Source organism: Anopheles stephensi, chromosome 2 (genome assembly GCF_013141755.1).
Source record: "Anopheles stephensi strain Indian chromosome 2, UCI_ANSTEP_V1.0, whole genome shotgun sequence".
NCBI classification, from domain to species: Eukaryota; Metazoa; Arthropoda; class Insecta; order Diptera; family Culicidae; genus Anopheles; species Anopheles stephensi.
The window spans coordinates 79,698,169-79,714,735 of NC_050202.1; the positions used below are offsets into that span (position 1 = coordinate 79,698,169).

The 16,567-nt window shown below is 48.0% G+C and overlaps 3 protein-coding genes across 4 annotated transcripts; all 3 read left to right on the top strand.

The window, feature by feature from the left end:
• The first annotated feature begins 1,860 nt into the window (after nucleotides 1-1,860).
• On the top strand, nucleotides 1,861-4,302 carry LOC118505450 (serine protease 7-like). 2 transcript variants are annotated; one of them, XM_036041249.1, is made up of 4 exons: nucleotides 1,861-2,132; nucleotides 2,636-3,146; nucleotides 3,206-3,495; nucleotides 3,574-4,302. In XM_036041249.1, the coding sequence occupies exons 1-4, from the start codon at nucleotides 2,048-2,050 to the stop codon at nucleotides 3,870-3,872; spliced, it is 1,185 nt and encodes a 394-aa protein (XP_035897142.1). In that variant the 5' UTR covers nucleotides 1,861-2,047; the 3' UTR covers nucleotides 3,873-4,302. The 2 variants fall into 2 exon arrangements, with proteins under 2 accessions (XP_035897142.1, XP_035897143.1); XM_036041250.1 differs by lacking the exon at nucleotides 1,861-2,132 and adding an exon at nucleotides 2,408-2,539.
• Nucleotides 4,303-4,553: 251 nt separating this feature from the next.
• On the top strand, nucleotides 4,554-11,304 carry LOC118502470. Its single transcript, XM_036034702.1, has 9 exons — nucleotides 4,554-5,173; nucleotides 5,245-5,540; nucleotides 5,616-5,903; nucleotides 7,409-7,642; nucleotides 8,121-8,340; nucleotides 9,426-9,592; nucleotides 9,657-9,768; nucleotides 9,838-10,136; nucleotides 10,199-11,304. Exons 1-9 carry the CDS (start codon nucleotides 4,647-4,649, stop codon nucleotides 10,528-10,530), a joined length of 2,475 nt encoding a protein of 824 aa, XP_035890595.1. The 5' UTR covers nucleotides 4,554-4,646; the 3' UTR covers nucleotides 10,531-11,304.
• Nucleotides 11,305-14,940: 3,636 nt separating this feature from the next.
• LOC118505451 (zinc finger protein 250-like) lies at nucleotides 14,941-16,358 on the top strand. The gene has a single exon (XM_036041251.1). It carries the CDS (start codon nucleotides 15,344-15,346, stop codon nucleotides 16,265-16,267), a length of 924 nt encoding a protein of 307 aa, XP_035897144.1. The 5' UTR covers nucleotides 14,941-15,343; the 3' UTR covers nucleotides 16,268-16,358.
• Nucleotides 16,359-16,567: the final 209 nt, after the last annotated feature.

A 16,567-nucleotide genomic window follows, 5' to 3' on the forward strand; every position in this document is an offset into this window, starting at 1 on the left:
ATGGGAATGCTTCATAAGAACGTCCAGTACGAACGTCACATTCTTATGTAAAACCTTACCAAATGATTTCCTTCGATCGGTTCTTAAAAACCGTTGCCTTTGCAGGTAGCTCATAATGAATTAGCATTTTTGACAACGATTTTATCAAAATCTTCAAACTGCTCAAACCGGTCCTGGGGGTGTATTAATACAGATGTTTTTTCTTTTCTTTTTTACTTTCAAACCTACCTCAGGCCACCGGTAGCGGTATAACAACGTTCGAATGTCGTATTATCAAACAGTCGTGTGAGGACTGCGTACGCTAGCGTACACCTTTTTGTGCCGCAGTGTTTATCGTTATACTTTTCGCGCAGAATGGTTGCTTCAAGTTGGTTGATTTTACTTTTCACGCTAACGGCAATCGAAGCGTTTCACTTTCCCGACGATCCGTTCATCACACGGTTGCGTGTGAGTCAACGGGCTCCACCTTCTCGACGGGAAGGCTACCAACAGCATTTCCACCACCATCCGAAACAGTCCTTTGCGAACAGCATTCACGATGGTAAGAAAACGATACATGGGACCGAAAAGAAATATGGACTAAGCAGCATTACCCAGCGCTACATAAATCATTCCGGTTCCGGTGCTTTTTAGGAAATTAACTTCTTCGGGTTGCACAAGAAGAAGATAGTAGAGAGAAAAAAAAGTAATTAAATTTTTTTTTCAGCTGATTGTGGCAAAAAAAAGTGTTAACATTCACATTATATCCTAGGAAGGATTTTTCTCATTTTTTTTTGTACCCCGAAGCTGCCCAACTCATAAATCTTATCTATTGGTTCGTTCTGTGCGTAGGGCTTTACTCTAAACAGTACGGGGCGGTTTAGTCCAAAAATTAGACTTTTAATGTGTTCTAACTTCATGAGCAAACAGTTCAAATAAAACCATGTTTGTCGAATTATGGTGCAAAAGACGGTGAAGAATCGGTTAATGTCTAGTGAATCATAACTCTCGGGTCGTTTAATGAAATCCAATCGAATGTGTATAGATTTTTTTCCTAATTCATCAGGAACTACCGGACCATATTGCTAATTAGTATATAAATGGTTGAAACCATATTAAAAATAAGTTTGATTTAAAAAAAAAATCACGCGTCGTGACATCGGAATTAGTTGGCTAGATTACACGGCTCATCCGTACGCAAATCGTCATTCGCATGTGATTAGACCGTTCGGTGGATGATGCATCGACGAACCTCAGGCTACGGTGCACGTTGAGTCACTGGCGCACTAAACGTGCGAAACCATCAGCTACTTGTTCGAGCACGGCGTTTACCTTGTACTTGTCTGGTTAATGCTCTTCGACGTTGTTCATGCGGAAGCAGGTTTTTTGAAAAGCAAAACAAACACCTGGTTGAGCCGTGTTATATGAATATGCAAAAACCCTACGCTTGTTTGCTAAACGAGGTACCGGCAAGTGGATAGTGAGGGCAGGAGGATGATAGGCGGGGTGGTTCTTTAGGGCAGGGTTCCGTATGTGTATTTTGGTGTCATTTGGCGGTTCTGTACACAAACAAAATCTTGCGTTCCAGCAGCTTATCGATCAACAGGCACATGATCCACTGCGTAAGCGCTCGGTACATCCCCACAAATCGTACTCACCTAATTTGGTGTTAAACTGGTCGGATTTTCCTCCGGTATTACGGGAAATTAGATATTGTTCCAGCAAGGTAATACCGGCTGTGGCATCTTTGTGAGTGTGCCATCCTGACAGTTAACGGCCAACGGTCAAACACTATTCGGTGTGCGACCGTTACGCATTTCGTATGCTGTTTGAAAACTCGCCGCCAGCCGATCGAGAGTTCGGTCGGTTTGGCAGTGAGGTTGTTATTAGTAGCTAATCGGTGCTCGAACGTGTCGGTTGCGTCTTGAGCAACCCGGACCAACGCACCTCTTTCAACCGGCGAGCGTCTGGAGGGTTCTCACTCTATACCGCCCGTACGAAGAAGACCTTTACCGATCGGTGTACGCGAGGACGAACTATAGACGGTGTACCGGAAGCCGGAACAACTATGATCGGTTACGGTCGAGCCGTGTGGGGTACGGCGTGTGTACTGTTAGCCCTACACATCGGAGGTTCTCACCAGCAGCAGCTACGTAAGTCCACGGCGTCGCGTTTTATGATCGTGAGAACCGCGTGTGCGTGTGTGTGCGTGTGTGTACCTGTGCTGTGCCAATAAACCTGTATTTCAGGTCTGGCCGAATTCCTGTGTCGTTTGTAAGATATTTGCACAGCTGTTTGAAGTCTTTTGTCGTTACGTTCGATAATGGCTCTGGCGATCAGTAGGCAGAGATGATGCAAGCAAAAATGAGTGACCCAATCAGGGACGATGTACATGTGAGCGTCGGCCGTCCGGTAGGAACCAGTTCGGCTTCGTCCATCTGGAACGCCTCTGCTGATAGACTCCCGTGTGTGCGTGCGCGCGAGGGATTTTGAATGCTGGAGATCAAGGACGTGCTGGTGATAACGAGCAACTGTCAAAAATCACAACTCAGTTCTAATCGTTTGTTTTATATAATTTATTTTGAGTGTTTAAAGACATAGAACGTGTATAGTTTAAATTGATATTGAAATGTGTTCTTGGATGTTGTTCTTACAGAGTGTACCACCCCGACGAGATTGCGGGGACGATGCATCTCCATCTACGAGTGTGACAGCATACTGGACTACTTCAAGCAACGCATTCTCAGCTGGGAGGAACGTGAATTCCTGCGCAAGTCTCAATGCACCGGGGCCACCAGTGGACGCCAGCCGTTTGTGTGCTGTCCCGGGAACGGTGCCCAACCAGTTGTACCGTCACCGGCCAGTCCTACCGAGCAGGCTGCTACTACCACCACGCAGGCACCGAGCAGCAATGCTGTGCTCGATCAGCTCGTCGGTGGCCTGCTGCCGAATCCGAAAAAGAACGAATGTGGCGTCAGCATCGGCATGAGAATATACGGAGGCGAAAATGCCGACATCGACGAGTTTCCCTGGTTGGCGTTGATGCAGTACGAAAATCGGAAAGGCGAGCGAAAATTCAGCTGCGGTGGGTCACTGATCAATCAGCGGTATGTGCTAACCGCTGCCCACTGTGTGGTCGGTGAGGTAGAACGCAAGGAAGGCACACTGTAAGTGTAAAGGCTACTCGACTATAAAGTATGCTTCTAACGAAACCTTTAATTTGCAGCGTTTCCGTGCGATTGGGTGAATACAACACCAACACCGAGATCGATTGCGTCACGGAGGAGCAGGAACAAATCTGTGCCGATCCACCAATCGATGTGGCAGTCGAATCGAGCATCGTTTACCCGGAGTATGAGCAGATGGCTCACGCACACGACATCGCCCTGGTGCGGTTGGCAAGGTCGATCCAGTTTACGGATTTTGTGCAACCGGTTTGTCTGCCGCTGGCCGACTTCCGGTCGTCGAAAACGGGTGAAGTTAACTTCGTGACCGGGTTTGGCCGTACGCTCAAAGGTGTGTAGCCACACGTCCACAATCCCAAACCAGTTTGAAAAAAACTACAGTTCTCTTTTATTTGCTATACTCCTACAGGAAGTCGTAGTGTAATTAAGCAGAAGTTGGGCATCAAGGTTTACGATCACGATCGTTGTCGGGAGAAGTACATGACGAAGAACTCGGTAGTAACGTCCAACCAGATCTGTGCTGGCGGTGAGTTTGCGAAAGACTCGTGTCACGGCGATTCCGGTGGTCCGCTGATGAAGCTTCAGAAGGTATGGTACTTGGAGGGAATCGTTTCCTATGGTAACCGGTGTGGGCTGGAGGACTGGCCAGGAGTTTACACGCACGTTCCAGCGTACATGGCTTGGGTGAGAGATAACATCAAGGCATAATGAAGGGTTTATTCGATATTTGGTACTAAAGTAATGAGATCGTTAGCATAAAAGGCATTATTAACATATTGGGGTTATACTAAGGTAGGAGTAGGAAAAAACTTTTAGAAATTGACTTATATCATAACATCCAGTGCAAGTCTATGAAAGCAAGGCAAGATGATGACGCACCTCTGACGAAGCCAGTTTGAACGTTTTCCTAGTACGCTATTCATTCCACAGTAATTGATCAGATATGATCTTTAAACGTAATCGAATAAATTCATCCCCTCCCATTCATTCGTGCACGGGCCATTAAATCATTGCACAATCAGTAGTAGGTCTACAGTTGATAACTATAAGTGAAAAGGTACCTTAAGTTGTGAAAGATGTGCTGATTTTTGTTTACCTTTTAGTAAACATGACAATAAAAAAAATCGTATGCAATATTCGTGCTGCTCTCCCATGTGAGTTCCTTCGCAAGGTTTCCGAACGTATTACGCATCCATGTTCGCATCATTCTGCCAATGTAAATGCATTGTTTCCGCTTGCCTGCGATCAAACAAACCGTACGCTTCCTGTGTATGGGTGTCTCCGGGAAATACCTCTGCAAGCCGAAATACCAACTATCACTTCGACGGACATCAGGCTCACTACTACAGTGAGCAACCAGCCTGTCAGCAACCAGTTTCCACTGCATCACCTTGAACAGATTCCATCCGTCGGGAGACTGGTGCGATCGTTCGGCGCACGAGCTATCAGTTGATCTTGGTTCAGCTTGGCGTTACGATCGTCATGGCAAAAGTGATAGAATCCGTGTTGGGCGCACTGTTCCTTGCGGCATTGGTTTGCGATAATGCTGTTTTTGTTGTTGGACAAGACGTTTGCAGGACACCAGATCATCGCGACGGAGCTTGCTTGCCCGTCCAGCAGTGCACGAGCGTTCGGGACGAATTTTTCAACACCGATCGAGTGTTGAGCGACGACGAGATCGACTACCTGCGGAAGCTGCAGTGCAAAACGAAAGATGTGACAATCTGTTGCCCGGATGGTGTAACAACGGTGGACCGTAATCCGACAGCAGTGCGCGATGGGTTGCCGAATCCGAAAGCGTTCGAGTGTGGTCTGGATACGCTTGCGGATCGGATCGTCGGTGGCAACTACACGGCGATCGATGAGTTTCCCTGGTACGCACTGCTGGAGTACGAATCGAAGAAGGGCGAACGAGCGTTCAAGTGCGGCGGCTCGCTGATCAACGGTCGCTACGTGCTGACGGCGGCTCACTGTCTGGCCAACAAGAAACTGGACGAAGGCGAACGACTGTAAGCGGCTTATGAGCTAATGAAGGTAGAAGCAAAATAGCTAGCAGGATCTCAAACTTTCTAATTTGCAGTGTAAATGTGCGTCTCGGAGAGTATAACACCGCCACGGAGACGGACTGCGAGGACGGCAGTACATACAACTGTGCTGATCCACCACAGAACTTTGGCATCGAGGCTCAAATCGTTCATCCGGGGTACGACAAAAACGGACCTTTCCAGCATCACGATATTGCGCTGATTCGTCTCGATCGAGACGCCGTGATGAATAACTTCGTATCACCGGTCTGTCTGCCGCCGGACAACTTTACACCTACCCGTCCGAGTCTGAACGTTACAGCCGTTGGTTTCGGACACACGGGACGGCAACGTTAGTATGCACCTTACCTACGTACGTTGGAAGCTAGCTTTGAAATGATAATTTATTCCTGTTTTTTCACCAAAGGTCATAGCGGCATCAAGAAGAAGGCACAGTTCCCAGTGTTTGCCCAGGAGGAGTGTGACAAGAAGTGGAAGAACGTCGAAATTATCGAGCAGCAGCTGTGTGCCGGCGGTGTGTTCGGAATCGATTCCTGCAGTGGCGACTCCGGTGGTCCATTGATGGTACGACGGTTTTACTGGATACAGGAGGGCGTCATTTCTTTCGGCAACCATTGCGCCCTGGAGGGTTGGCCCGGAGTGTACACAAGAGTGTCAGCTTATCTGGACTGGATTCGGCAAAATATTCGTCGTTGAATGAGACGGAGTATTGGTGTATCGAATGTTTATTAGAGATTAAGCTGAAAAAGACTCTCGTGTGTATTGACATGCGTTTGTGTAAGAGATTTTTTTACCTTTAGTGTAAGTGTGATCAGCATCATGCAAATGCAGAATGTTGTTCAATAAATAACATCTAATGAAACGTACACATTCAAGCTTAAGTGATCGCGTAAATGTTTCAGTGGTGTTGAGGACATGAGAACGTTGTTTGTAAATGAATATTTAATTGCTGCTCCTCGACTTGCATCCATAGCGGGAGCCAATTAGCATAGAGTTTGCACAAACCTCACAATCTTGATGACCCAACTATCAAGAAAAGTATTAATGAAAAACTTTTTAATGTAAGCATCGCCGTTATACCATCGTGCAATAGCGATAAGGTGCCATTTTTCCTTTTTTAAATTAATTTATTTATTTTTTGTCACGTCAATGTTTCTTATCGCTCTGTGTTCACGGAATTTCCCCAAAACAAGGTACTGCTCACTTTCCCCATAACATAAGATGCTAAAAATACCCAACATCTCGCCCGCTTCATGTTTTGATGGCTTCAAAACAATCTCGCACATAGAGCTCCTGAGTTCCGAGCAAGCACTTAGCACACTCGTGCAACCGTCTACGATCAATTCACGACGCACAGTGAGTCGCAGCGTCGTATATGTAAAGAAGGAAAAACATATCATCTAGCTCTGCATCATTACGCGTCGCAGCGTGGTGGCACAGGTCAGTGGCGTCGGGAATTCCCCGTCCCATTAAGGTATTACCCTGGGAGGTACGTACCGCACTCACGTGTGTATGTTGTACGCAATAGATGTAAAAATCACTAAACCGGTAACACGCGACGTGGGGATATACCTGCACAGTGCTGCCAGTGTTTTTTACCCAACGCGGCGTGTCAGGCTCTGCACGACCTCTTGCAAGAAGCACACGGCGCGGGCTCGACCAGACTGCACGCGGCGGGTGAGTCCCACCACGCGAAAGTGCGTCTGTTTGGTATGGGCGACAAACACTGTCGGTGGGTGGGTAGGGAGTTTCTCGCAAAACGGATCTCGCGTTCCATCAGCACCTGATCTTCCATCGGTGGGAGGTGATCTTGCTCTGGAGGGAACAAAAAAAAAGTCAACGACTTTGTTGAGACGATTCTCGGTAAGGAAATTCCCACACAAACACAACAGTAAGGCACTCGCCGAACTCGTCTCAGACAGGGTTGTCAGAAGCGGTTGATCGAAGCAAATTGAGCTTTGATTATAGACTTACAATTGGAGCGAATCTTATGGACACATTCCGTTAATTTTCTTCTATTGAAGTGCTAAGAGTACGAAAAAGTTTGGTCTTCTTCGTCATGGACAGAACCACATGCAATTCCATTCCGATCGACTATGTTTGACACGCCTGTGTCCGATCGGCGCACATGATGGCACTCTTCCAAAACCGCCACACCAACCCAACCAAACACGCCGCACGCAACTGAGCCGTGGTGAGGTGAGAGCCGCTACGATGCCGCTTTGATTATGCTGAGCTACCGACCCACGGGAGCTATCCGCGCGCCGACCCGGGAGAAGGAAGCTTTATCAGCTGCTCGAGCGCGATCGTCGTTCTATTCGCTAACGGAAAGTGTCTCGGTCAAGATCATGCCACTCGTGGTGCTGCTGCTGGTTTGCGGTTGTGCGCTCGCGGTCGTGTCGCCGGTTGCGTTCGGTGCGGCGATTGATAGGGGTAAGCAAAAAGTGCCAGTGTGGGACAGGATCGGCGACCTCGCCATACGATCTTCTGCGTGAATGTGCTAACGAAAAAGTATGCTCACCATTTCCGTTCCGGCATTCAACGCCCAGTTTGGGGGGGGAGGGCGCAAAGTGTTGATGCAAACTTGGTTGGGTTTTGTTTTTGTTTGCCTCCGTTTCGTACCACGCATAACACGCTGGGATGCATTTCATTCGTCTAGCGGTGAGGAGAAGCTGCCCGAAGAAAGGAATCTTTATGGATTTCGGACAGTTGGTTTGAATGACTCGTTGTGAAGCAGCAAGTTGGTTGAACCGTAACTTAAACATCATTAAAGTTATGTTTTTGCTGAACTCCGTACGATCGGAGATCCGGTTTAGCTGAGACGCGATCCAAAGCGACTGTTTTATGTCCCAGAACGAGATGAGATGAGCTCAGAAGCTTTAATTAATGCTCTTTTCCAAACATCCAACAGAGGATCGACCGATCTGGGATTCGGTGCGTTTGTGCGACATTCCGAACGAGCCCAATCCGGGCGTATGCCTACCGCCAACCGAATGTGCCGCCTATGGAAAGATCAACGATGTGTCCAGCCTCAGCTCGATCGAGCGATTTAGCTTCATCAAACAGATACAGTGCAATGGAACGGAAACGGTACCGTACGTGTGCTGCCCTCGCAACAGTGACGTATATCTGTAAGTACTTGCCCGAGTTTGCTTATCAATTACAGGAGAGGAAAATTGCAATGGATGCCACCCGGTCGGATGGGTGTATCGCACAGGACTGCTATGATGGAAGAGTCTTAAGAAGCGCGTTCCATTAGCTGCAGCAAGTTAAGACAGTGGGGGGAGTTTTTTTGTTTTTTGCGATACCTTTTCCGTGGGGAATTCTATGGCACATGTTAGCTAATTGCCTAGAGTGGCGAGAGAAGATCACACAAAACGATCTATTGATTGATAGCCGATTCGGGGAATTCTTCGGCTGCTGCCAACCATGCAGCAAACGCAGATCGAGCTGACTCATCCCGCTCTCGTCTCTACGATCCATGGACGCGATTGTTTTAAGATATGTTGTTTATAGCTGCCAGAACTTTTTCCCAGATGTCAAATGGAAGTGGATAAATGCCTTATTTGACTTACAACTCACAAAATAGCTCCAATCCTCAGGTACCTTGAGATGAATAATCAGGCAAGGAAGAAACGGGGCAGCGCGCGCGCACTTTGCCCCTGATTATCGCTGCAGACTTTCTGGAGCCAATGTGACGTACGCCCTGTCGAGAGTGGTTCCCTTGTCAAGGTTAATATATGCGTTGCCATACACCATCCATTTGTAAATGGATTAATCACCATATGACGCCAATGCATCCCGTCCTGCACGTCAATGCGTGCGATTAGCTTCCAGCGAACGCAAAGAAAGTCGCACACTCGCTAATAAGTTCATAAACATGTGCATTCAGCGAACGGCAAATTGGATAATGTGATGGCGGTTAGGCAATGGCTACCGGAGGGGTCGAGTTGAGTGCGCGGCGTCTCTGTGTTACTCAATATTTCTAGGGCACGTAGCGATAAGGAACATCATCGGAGCAACCGATTAGCCGTCTTGGACCATCGCCGGTTGTTACTATTGATGATTTTTGGTCGACCCACAACAGTACCTGATTACACGGCAGAACTGCTTGCCTGCCTGGGGCAATGTTTTGAACCATAACGGAAAGACAACCGCTGCTCGTTCTGGTTGTGTTTTGACCGACCTCAATTTTTTGTTTGTTTCATCTTTCCAGCGAACCTAATGTAAACGAGACAATGATACCAAAGAACCGGCTCGCAAGTCGTATCGCTTTCGATGCTGATTCCTGTGGCATACAGAGTTACATCGCGAAAATACGAGGCGGCCAGTTGGCCGAGATCGACGAGTTCCCGTGGATGGCCATGCTGTTGTACGAGCGAGGTAAGAGCATACAGCATCTACCGTGCTATCTCCAAAAATAACCCGCTTTCTTCATTCCCGGCAGAAAGCAATGTACCGACGCAGGGATGCGGGGGAGCGCTGATAAGTCGGACGTACGTGATCACTGCAGCGCACTGCGTGACCGGCAAGAACTTCCAGCAAACGAAGGGACGGCTGTAAGTGTTAACTAGCTTAGTAAACGATATTTTGCCACCTGCTAGCGCTGTTTTTTCCGTTTCGTACAGGAAGTTTGTGCGACTGCGAGAGTACAACATCCACACCAATCCGGACTGTGTGTACGAGAACAACCTGAAGGACTGCTCGGATGATATGATCGATTTACCACCGCAGGCCATAATTCCGCACCCGCAGTACGACTCCGAATCGAGCAATCAGCAACACGATATCGCTCTCATTCGCATCGAACAGACGCCCCCATTCACTGACTTTTTGCGCTCGATCTGTCTGCCGGAACAGAACTTCGAAACCAGTGCCACGCCGGGCAAGAAGCTCAGTGTATCGGGATGGGGTCGCACGGATATCTGTGAGTATGGAGTAGCCTCACGTGATGGTGTCGCATTTCTAACATGTTGTATAACGTTTTAGTCAAGGATAATCTCGGCCCGGATGTACTCAGTCCGATCAAGCTGAAGCTCAGTCTACCGTACGTCGAGCGGGACAAATGCAGCAAGTCCTTCCGTCCGTGGTCCTTCTCGCTCGGACCGGGCCAGATGTGTGCTGGTGGCGAACGGGCCAAGGATACGTGTGCCGGTGACAGTGGATCACCGCTGATGAGCTACGACATGCAACGTGGTATCTGGTACATAACGGGCATCGTGAGCCTGGGCGTGAGAGGCTGCGGTGTCGAAGGTCTGCCAGGTGTGTACACCAACGTTCATCACTATCTGCCATGGATTAAAATGTATACCTCCGCTTGAGGGATCGCGGCATCAAATCGTCAGGATAATGTTTAGCTCATATCTAATAAATCTTAAGCTGAATCCGTTGCAACTCGTTGTGAGCTGAGCCTAATCGTTCGCTGGGACAGTCGAATAGCATGATCGTAATATTAGCACGCCCGGTTCGTGGTAAACGTCTGATTAAGGAGCACTGTAATCATCAATAGCCAACCATCAAATAAGTTAAAGAAGAAACAATTCATTGACCTACGCTGTCGTTGTCCTCGAGACACACAAAAGCATTTTCTCATCGTACATGTTCGATACCTGCTGCGACACGGTGCGTTTGACCTTTGCGTCCATTGCTCGTATTTCTACCGAGAGTCTTCAGAGTGGCGCAAGGTCACACATCATACAATATCCTTCGAGTAAGAGTAAATGATGTGAAAACACTCTATCCATCTGGTTTACTTGCACCATGCGGTTCTGCGTGATCCGGGCTACACGCACAACATGCTGCGTGTCCTATGAGTATGAGAAAACATTGAAGCGAAATCCAACATGAATCCTTTCATGTCCTGGTTTCGATCGATTTCACGCGCCATTGCATTGCCTTCGTAAAAGTGGGTCAAATCGTTGCAGGAACAACAAACGTCCTTAAGGTAAAACAGCTGGACATCCCGCACGGGTGGATTGTCTAAGACGTTTATTGTTGTGAATACGGCAATTTAGTTTAAGAAAAATGCTTCCAAAAGCAATATTTTGGATATATGAAACAGATTGATGGTGGTTAGGTAGTTACAGCGTTACAAAGTGTCAAAAGCAGTGCAAAGTGTTACATTCCGTAACGCATGCATAGGTAATGGGGTTAGCACTTAAATAGTATAAAGGATATAGGATGTAAAGAAATTTAACTGTTTTTTTCAACAAATTCCACTCATTTTTATTTCAATTCGAGAGTCGTACAAAATCATTTCTGCATTGAGAAATAAAATTTTATCATATAAAAAGAGAACAAAAAAAAAGGACAACAAATATAATCTATTGGATAGCCTGAGGGCAAAGACTCGAGAGAAACAAACTCTAACATAAATTTAGAAATCACATTAAATTATAATAAACAGTCCGCAAAAGATATAAAAAAGCATAATCACCTCAAAACTACGCTTCTGGACGGTGCCTCAAACGCAACACACAACTGTTTATAAACAAATCAGGTACTAAATGGATTGAAAACGTGTTGCACCACCACCACCCCAATCACGGCTGGAAACTGGCTCAGTCCCATTCCTCCGTACAATGAAAACAGCAAGAAAAGCTAAAGGGAAAGCCATACTCTCCCGCAGTCGAGAAAGTCGAAACCTGTCGAAACTAACGTCAACATTGCTCAAGCTACTTCCCAGACCGGTACTGTTAACAAGCTACCCTGAACCCTTAGAATGTCTATTTTTCAATTTCAATCAAAACCTTGTCACAACAATATCAACCTCCCACCGAACACGTTCAGTCCGCGTTTCTACCGTCCGACAGCTTGGCGGTAACCACCGGGAGAAACGATTGCGTAAATTTGAGCTGCATCGTGTGCGGAACGCCGGTCAGCATCTTCATCAGTGTGATTACGAGTTCTGGGATGGTGGGGCGGGCCGAGGTAAATGAAGATGACCACAGTGAACGCAGGCAGCTGTAGGGCACCACGGTCGACTAGAGTTTATCGATACCCGTTTGACGGTGGTCATTCATTGAATCGGCTTCGATTTTGGAATCACTTCCTCCACAACATCCGGAAAGGGACAATGCGAGATAGGAGACAGAACAGTAAAAAAGAAAAAAGGAAAACACATACAAAACGTCCAAGCGAATGTATGGGCATACACGCACGACACGGTACAGAAGAAACCCTTGAAGGAGGAAAAAACGTTCACGCACTGGAAGCAAGACGAGGGAAAAAGTAAATTAATCTAGCAAAAAGGTCCTTCGAACCGGTCTGAGCTTACATTCGTTCCCTGTTGGGAAGAGACTAACGGCAACAGTAGAAATAATAGACAAACTAGACTACGTTTCGTTCGAAGTGGGGGGGAAACACAAGAAAAGAATAGAAACCGTACCGGTACCAGGCCCTGGCCCATTCACAGTGCCACGGCTTGTTGTCATCGGTGAGCTGTAATTATGGCCGACCCGATGCGAACAGTGGCGCAAATGCTGCTGCCGATCGAAGTAATACACCTGAGAGGGTCGGACGAGAAATGGTCAGCCAAAAATGGTCCGCATCCCGGTCTCGAGTATCCTCCAGAGAAAATGTCGCACGGTCGTTTTTCCAATCAATTTCTCACGATTAGCAACAGACCGGACCGGTGCGTGTTGCCGGGTGAGCTGGTGAGACTCTCCCCACCGAATATCATCATTGCGTTTCATTTGCTGGAAATTGGTAATGAATTAGATGAAGTCTGCGATGTGCGAATGGAGGCACCGGAATGGAGTGCAGTGGTCACGTGTCGGTGGAAAAAGGTTGAAGTACATGTTCAGGGTGACCGGTCAATCTTCAAACTGCGTCCCGCTGTGTCGTTCGTGATTTGTGAGCAGACAAACGAACAAAAATAAAATTGGAATAGAAAATGGTTTCGCTACTGTTGGAAAATTTCTGGGTAGAGTAGATGCTCGCCTCTGCGTACACGTAACGCAAGCAACAGTAAACAATGATACTTCAACCATTTTCCAAACAGTTTCCAAAAAATCCCCTCTTCCCCAGTCACCCCCCGAACTGCGAGGAAAAGCACAATCCTGGTGAAAAACCGGATTAAACAGTTAGCTAACAAAGTTAGAAAACGAGTTCGAAACGAATACCACCGTCCGCAAAAGAACACCACCGCCCAATTAGCATTCATCGGAGTGAAAGACTCTCTCTCTATCTATCGCTCGCTCGGTCTCTGGTGTGGCTGTGAGAAAGTGACTCAGAGAACCCTTCCGAACAATGAAACCCCTTTCCTCGCGAGTTTTCGGTGGTGGTTGCACTGACCCGCCGACCGGTCACGTTTACCAAAATTTGCTGTTAGGCGGAGCATTTTGATAAATTTAATTACCTCAATAATCCTCTCACATTTCACCATTAACCCAGGTTCACTTTCTCCGAGGAAACCTTTCGGTACGTCACTCCAGTCAGGTTCTACTGCTGACCGCTAGCCCTGTGGAAAGCTGGTGAGTCACTTTCCCAGAGATGCTGCGTTTTTCCAACGAAGGAAAAGATCAAATTACGGCTAACGAGCTGTGAATGGGACAAGATCTGAGATGCTGCCGTTACCTACGCGGTTACCTCGACGGTTTTGCTCTAACCCTAGAGCACACTCGTATCCGGTCCAGTGGCATACCAGATCCTACCACCGGGGGCATCATCTTTCACGGTAGAGAATTGGTGCAAGAAATACCTAACGAAAAAAAAAATACACAAAGCCAGCACGGAATCCTTAGAGGCCTAGGGAGCTGAAGGACGTACGGAGTGGTTCGTTATGTGTCCATTTTAAACCCTGTTGTCATAGATACGGACAACCGGTCTGTCCGCATGCCGATAACGCAACAGTCTCGCACCCAAAAACCGCACACATACGTTGGAGAGAAAAAAATATTTGAACTTTACGTGGAGTTGTGAACCGTACTGCGATGGGAGTGAATATTCGGCAAGCGAACGTTGGTCGTAAATTGTAAAATATTATTATGATTGAATTTCAACTATTTTGCCCCGTTCGAGGGATGAGTTGGCACTCAGGACGTATCCGAATCCGTAGGGATTTTCACTGCCATAAAATATCCTCCAAAGGGATGCAGCAGTCCGTGATTATTACGGATGATGTGTGTATTGTTTAGAGTCTAGAAGCTTCAAACCGTATGGGATGTAATTTAGTTTTCTTGAAGCGTGGCGTCGTGTTCTGGAAGCGTCCGAACCTGTAACGGGAACTGATGACCATAACCAACACTGACGTCGAAAGAAAAGGTGCTGCAAGGAAGAGGATTATGTTTACGCAAAAAAAATAACCTCACTGATATGGACAGGATTGGATAACACAATAACGGAGATAAAACTTCAAACAGGTTCCCAAATGGCGTAAATGGCGTCCAAAGTTCGACCGGCAGAGAGATGAATCGGATTCTAATCAGCATGCATAAATTTTAAGACCACGTGCTAATGTGCTACCCTCACCGCACCAAACCGCCCCCCCCCCCCTTCCACTCCCTTCTTCCCTTGCATAAAAATAGATAACATTCACCCTTACCTACCTCAGCTCGTGCCAATGTCGCTGGAAACCTCCTCCCCTTTCAACTCCTGTTTCGCAGCGTTCAGCGAACTTTTGCTGCATTGTTTCTGTCGGGTTAATCACTCTTCAATTCGTTCGATCCGCGTATTTGTACAGCTGAACGTGATCGAGCGTGCGGTTCTGTGTCTGTGCGCTAGTCGGTTGGACGCGACTGAAGGCGCCCGACGTCACGAGCTTGATCGGTCCGTTCCGGGGAAAGATTCGGAAGTGTTGGGAAAAAGCTGATGATTTGGCTGGATTCGGACCAACCAACCGACGCCTCCTGCACCACAACGCATGTGTGTCACCAGTGCGCCAGACGGTAATGTCTAATTTTAGCACGTCGCTTGCGTTACACGATCTGTTTATTTTCGCCTACCGCAGTTCAGCGAAGGTTTCGTCGCGAAAAAATGCTACGTCCTGCTCGCTTGCCGCACGTGCACGGACGTTGTTCCGGTGGGAGTATGGTCGATGGTGCTCGTTTCTTGCAGTACGATTCGCGACACGATCAAACACGGGTGCGCTGCTGTCGACTCTGTCCCCTGTAGAAGCGATCTCGGCTGAGCGTGATGGAACGCGTAGTGGATAGTGTGTGCTGGGGATCGGCAACAGCTGATCGGCTAGAACCTGCAGTACGCTCGGGCAAGTGTTATATCTGTGGTGACCGGTTCACCTCTGAACCGGAGCTTGACCGACACCTGGACGATCGGCATGCGGCCGACCTGATACCGTACCGTTGCGACATTTGTGACATCGGTCGATGCTTACCGATCCGTTCGATGCGCGCTATTAATAAACACTTTGCCCTGCATGATGTGCACGAGCGGATGCACCAGTGCAGCCACTGTACGCTACGCTTTCGCACCGAACGCAATCTACGATCGCACGTGCGGCTCTACCATCGAGGCGGTGCGCACAATGTGAAGGCTGCAAACCCGAAAGGCTCGGAAGACTCTCCATCAACCCACCAGACGCTTCCAGTGTTGCCGGCAGCGGAACGTAGCGGGAGGGATCGCTATCAGTGTTGCCACTGTGGGACCACCTACACCACCGCGAATGCACTGAAGCGCCACGAAAACACACACACCTTGGGGGTGCGATACGCGTGCCAACAGTGTGGGAAAGTGTTTGCCAAGCTGGACTGTCTCACGCAGCACGAGCGCATCCACAGCCAAACGCGCCCGTACGTCTGCGACCAGTGCCCGAAAACGTTCATTCAGCTGGCCCATCTACGCATCCACAAGCGTGCACGGCACAGCGGAGAGCGGCCCCATTTGTGTGGGATATGCAACCGGGGGTTTCGATGCCGGACGGCACTGACCGTGCACGGGCGCATTCACACCGGCGAGAAACCGTTCCGGTGCACGGTTTGCTCGGTGCAGTTTAGTGATGCGGGTACGCTGCGAAAGCATGGCGCTGTACATCGGGAAAAGAAGTTGAAGGATGGCACTGCCGTACAGTTGGCGAACACACAGCGGCAGAAAGCGGGATGAAGCTAGTAGCGGTTGAGCGTGTGGTCAGTGGAAAATGGAAAAGTCTCTTTGTAACTGGTTGTGAAAAAATACATGTGTTCTGAGAGCTGTGAGCTTCTTTCTGTGTACCGTGTTTATTTGTGCAATGCTTCGAGAAGATTTAAATCAGTGTTGTGAACAAGCAAACGATCGTCTTGGGATTTCTGAAGCCCTGTGTCCTGTTTCTAGACGATTAGCTTGCTCATTCATAATTTCGAACAAATCTACACTGGCCAAGCCACTTCAAAGCCAGTTGTGACCTTGACAGAGGAGAGGAAAATA

Bases quoted from the DNA above. Each gene is read 5' to 3' on its own strand.
- LOC118505451 (XM_036041251.1), top strand. From the start codon at position 15,344: ATGGAACGCGTAGTGGATAGTGTGTGCTGGGGATCGGCAACAGCTGAT.
- LOC118505450 (XM_036041249.1), top strand. From the start codon at position 2,048: ATGATCGGTTACGGTCGAGCCGTGTGGGGTACGGCGTGTGTACTGTTA. The intron at 2,133-2,635 runs GTAAGTCCACGG...TTGTTCTTACAG, and splicing joins TTCTCACCAGCAGCAGCTAC to AGTGTACCACCCCGACGAGA. The intron at 3,496-3,573 runs GTGTGTAGCCAC...ATACTCCTACAG, and splicing joins GTTTGGCCGTACGCTCAAAG to GAAGTCGTAGTGTAATTAAG.
- LOC118502470 (XM_036034702.1), top strand. From the start codon at position 4,647: ATGGCAAAAGTGATAGAATCCGTGTTGGGCGCACTGTTCCTTGCGGCA. The intron at 9,593-9,656 runs GTAAGAGCATAC...CATTCCCGGCAG, and splicing joins CATGCTGTTGTACGAGCGAG to AAAGCAATGTACCGACGCAG. The intron at 9,769-9,837 runs GTAAGTGTTAAC...CGTTTCGTACAG, and splicing joins CAGCAAACGAAGGGACGGCT to GAAGTTTGTGCGACTGCGAG.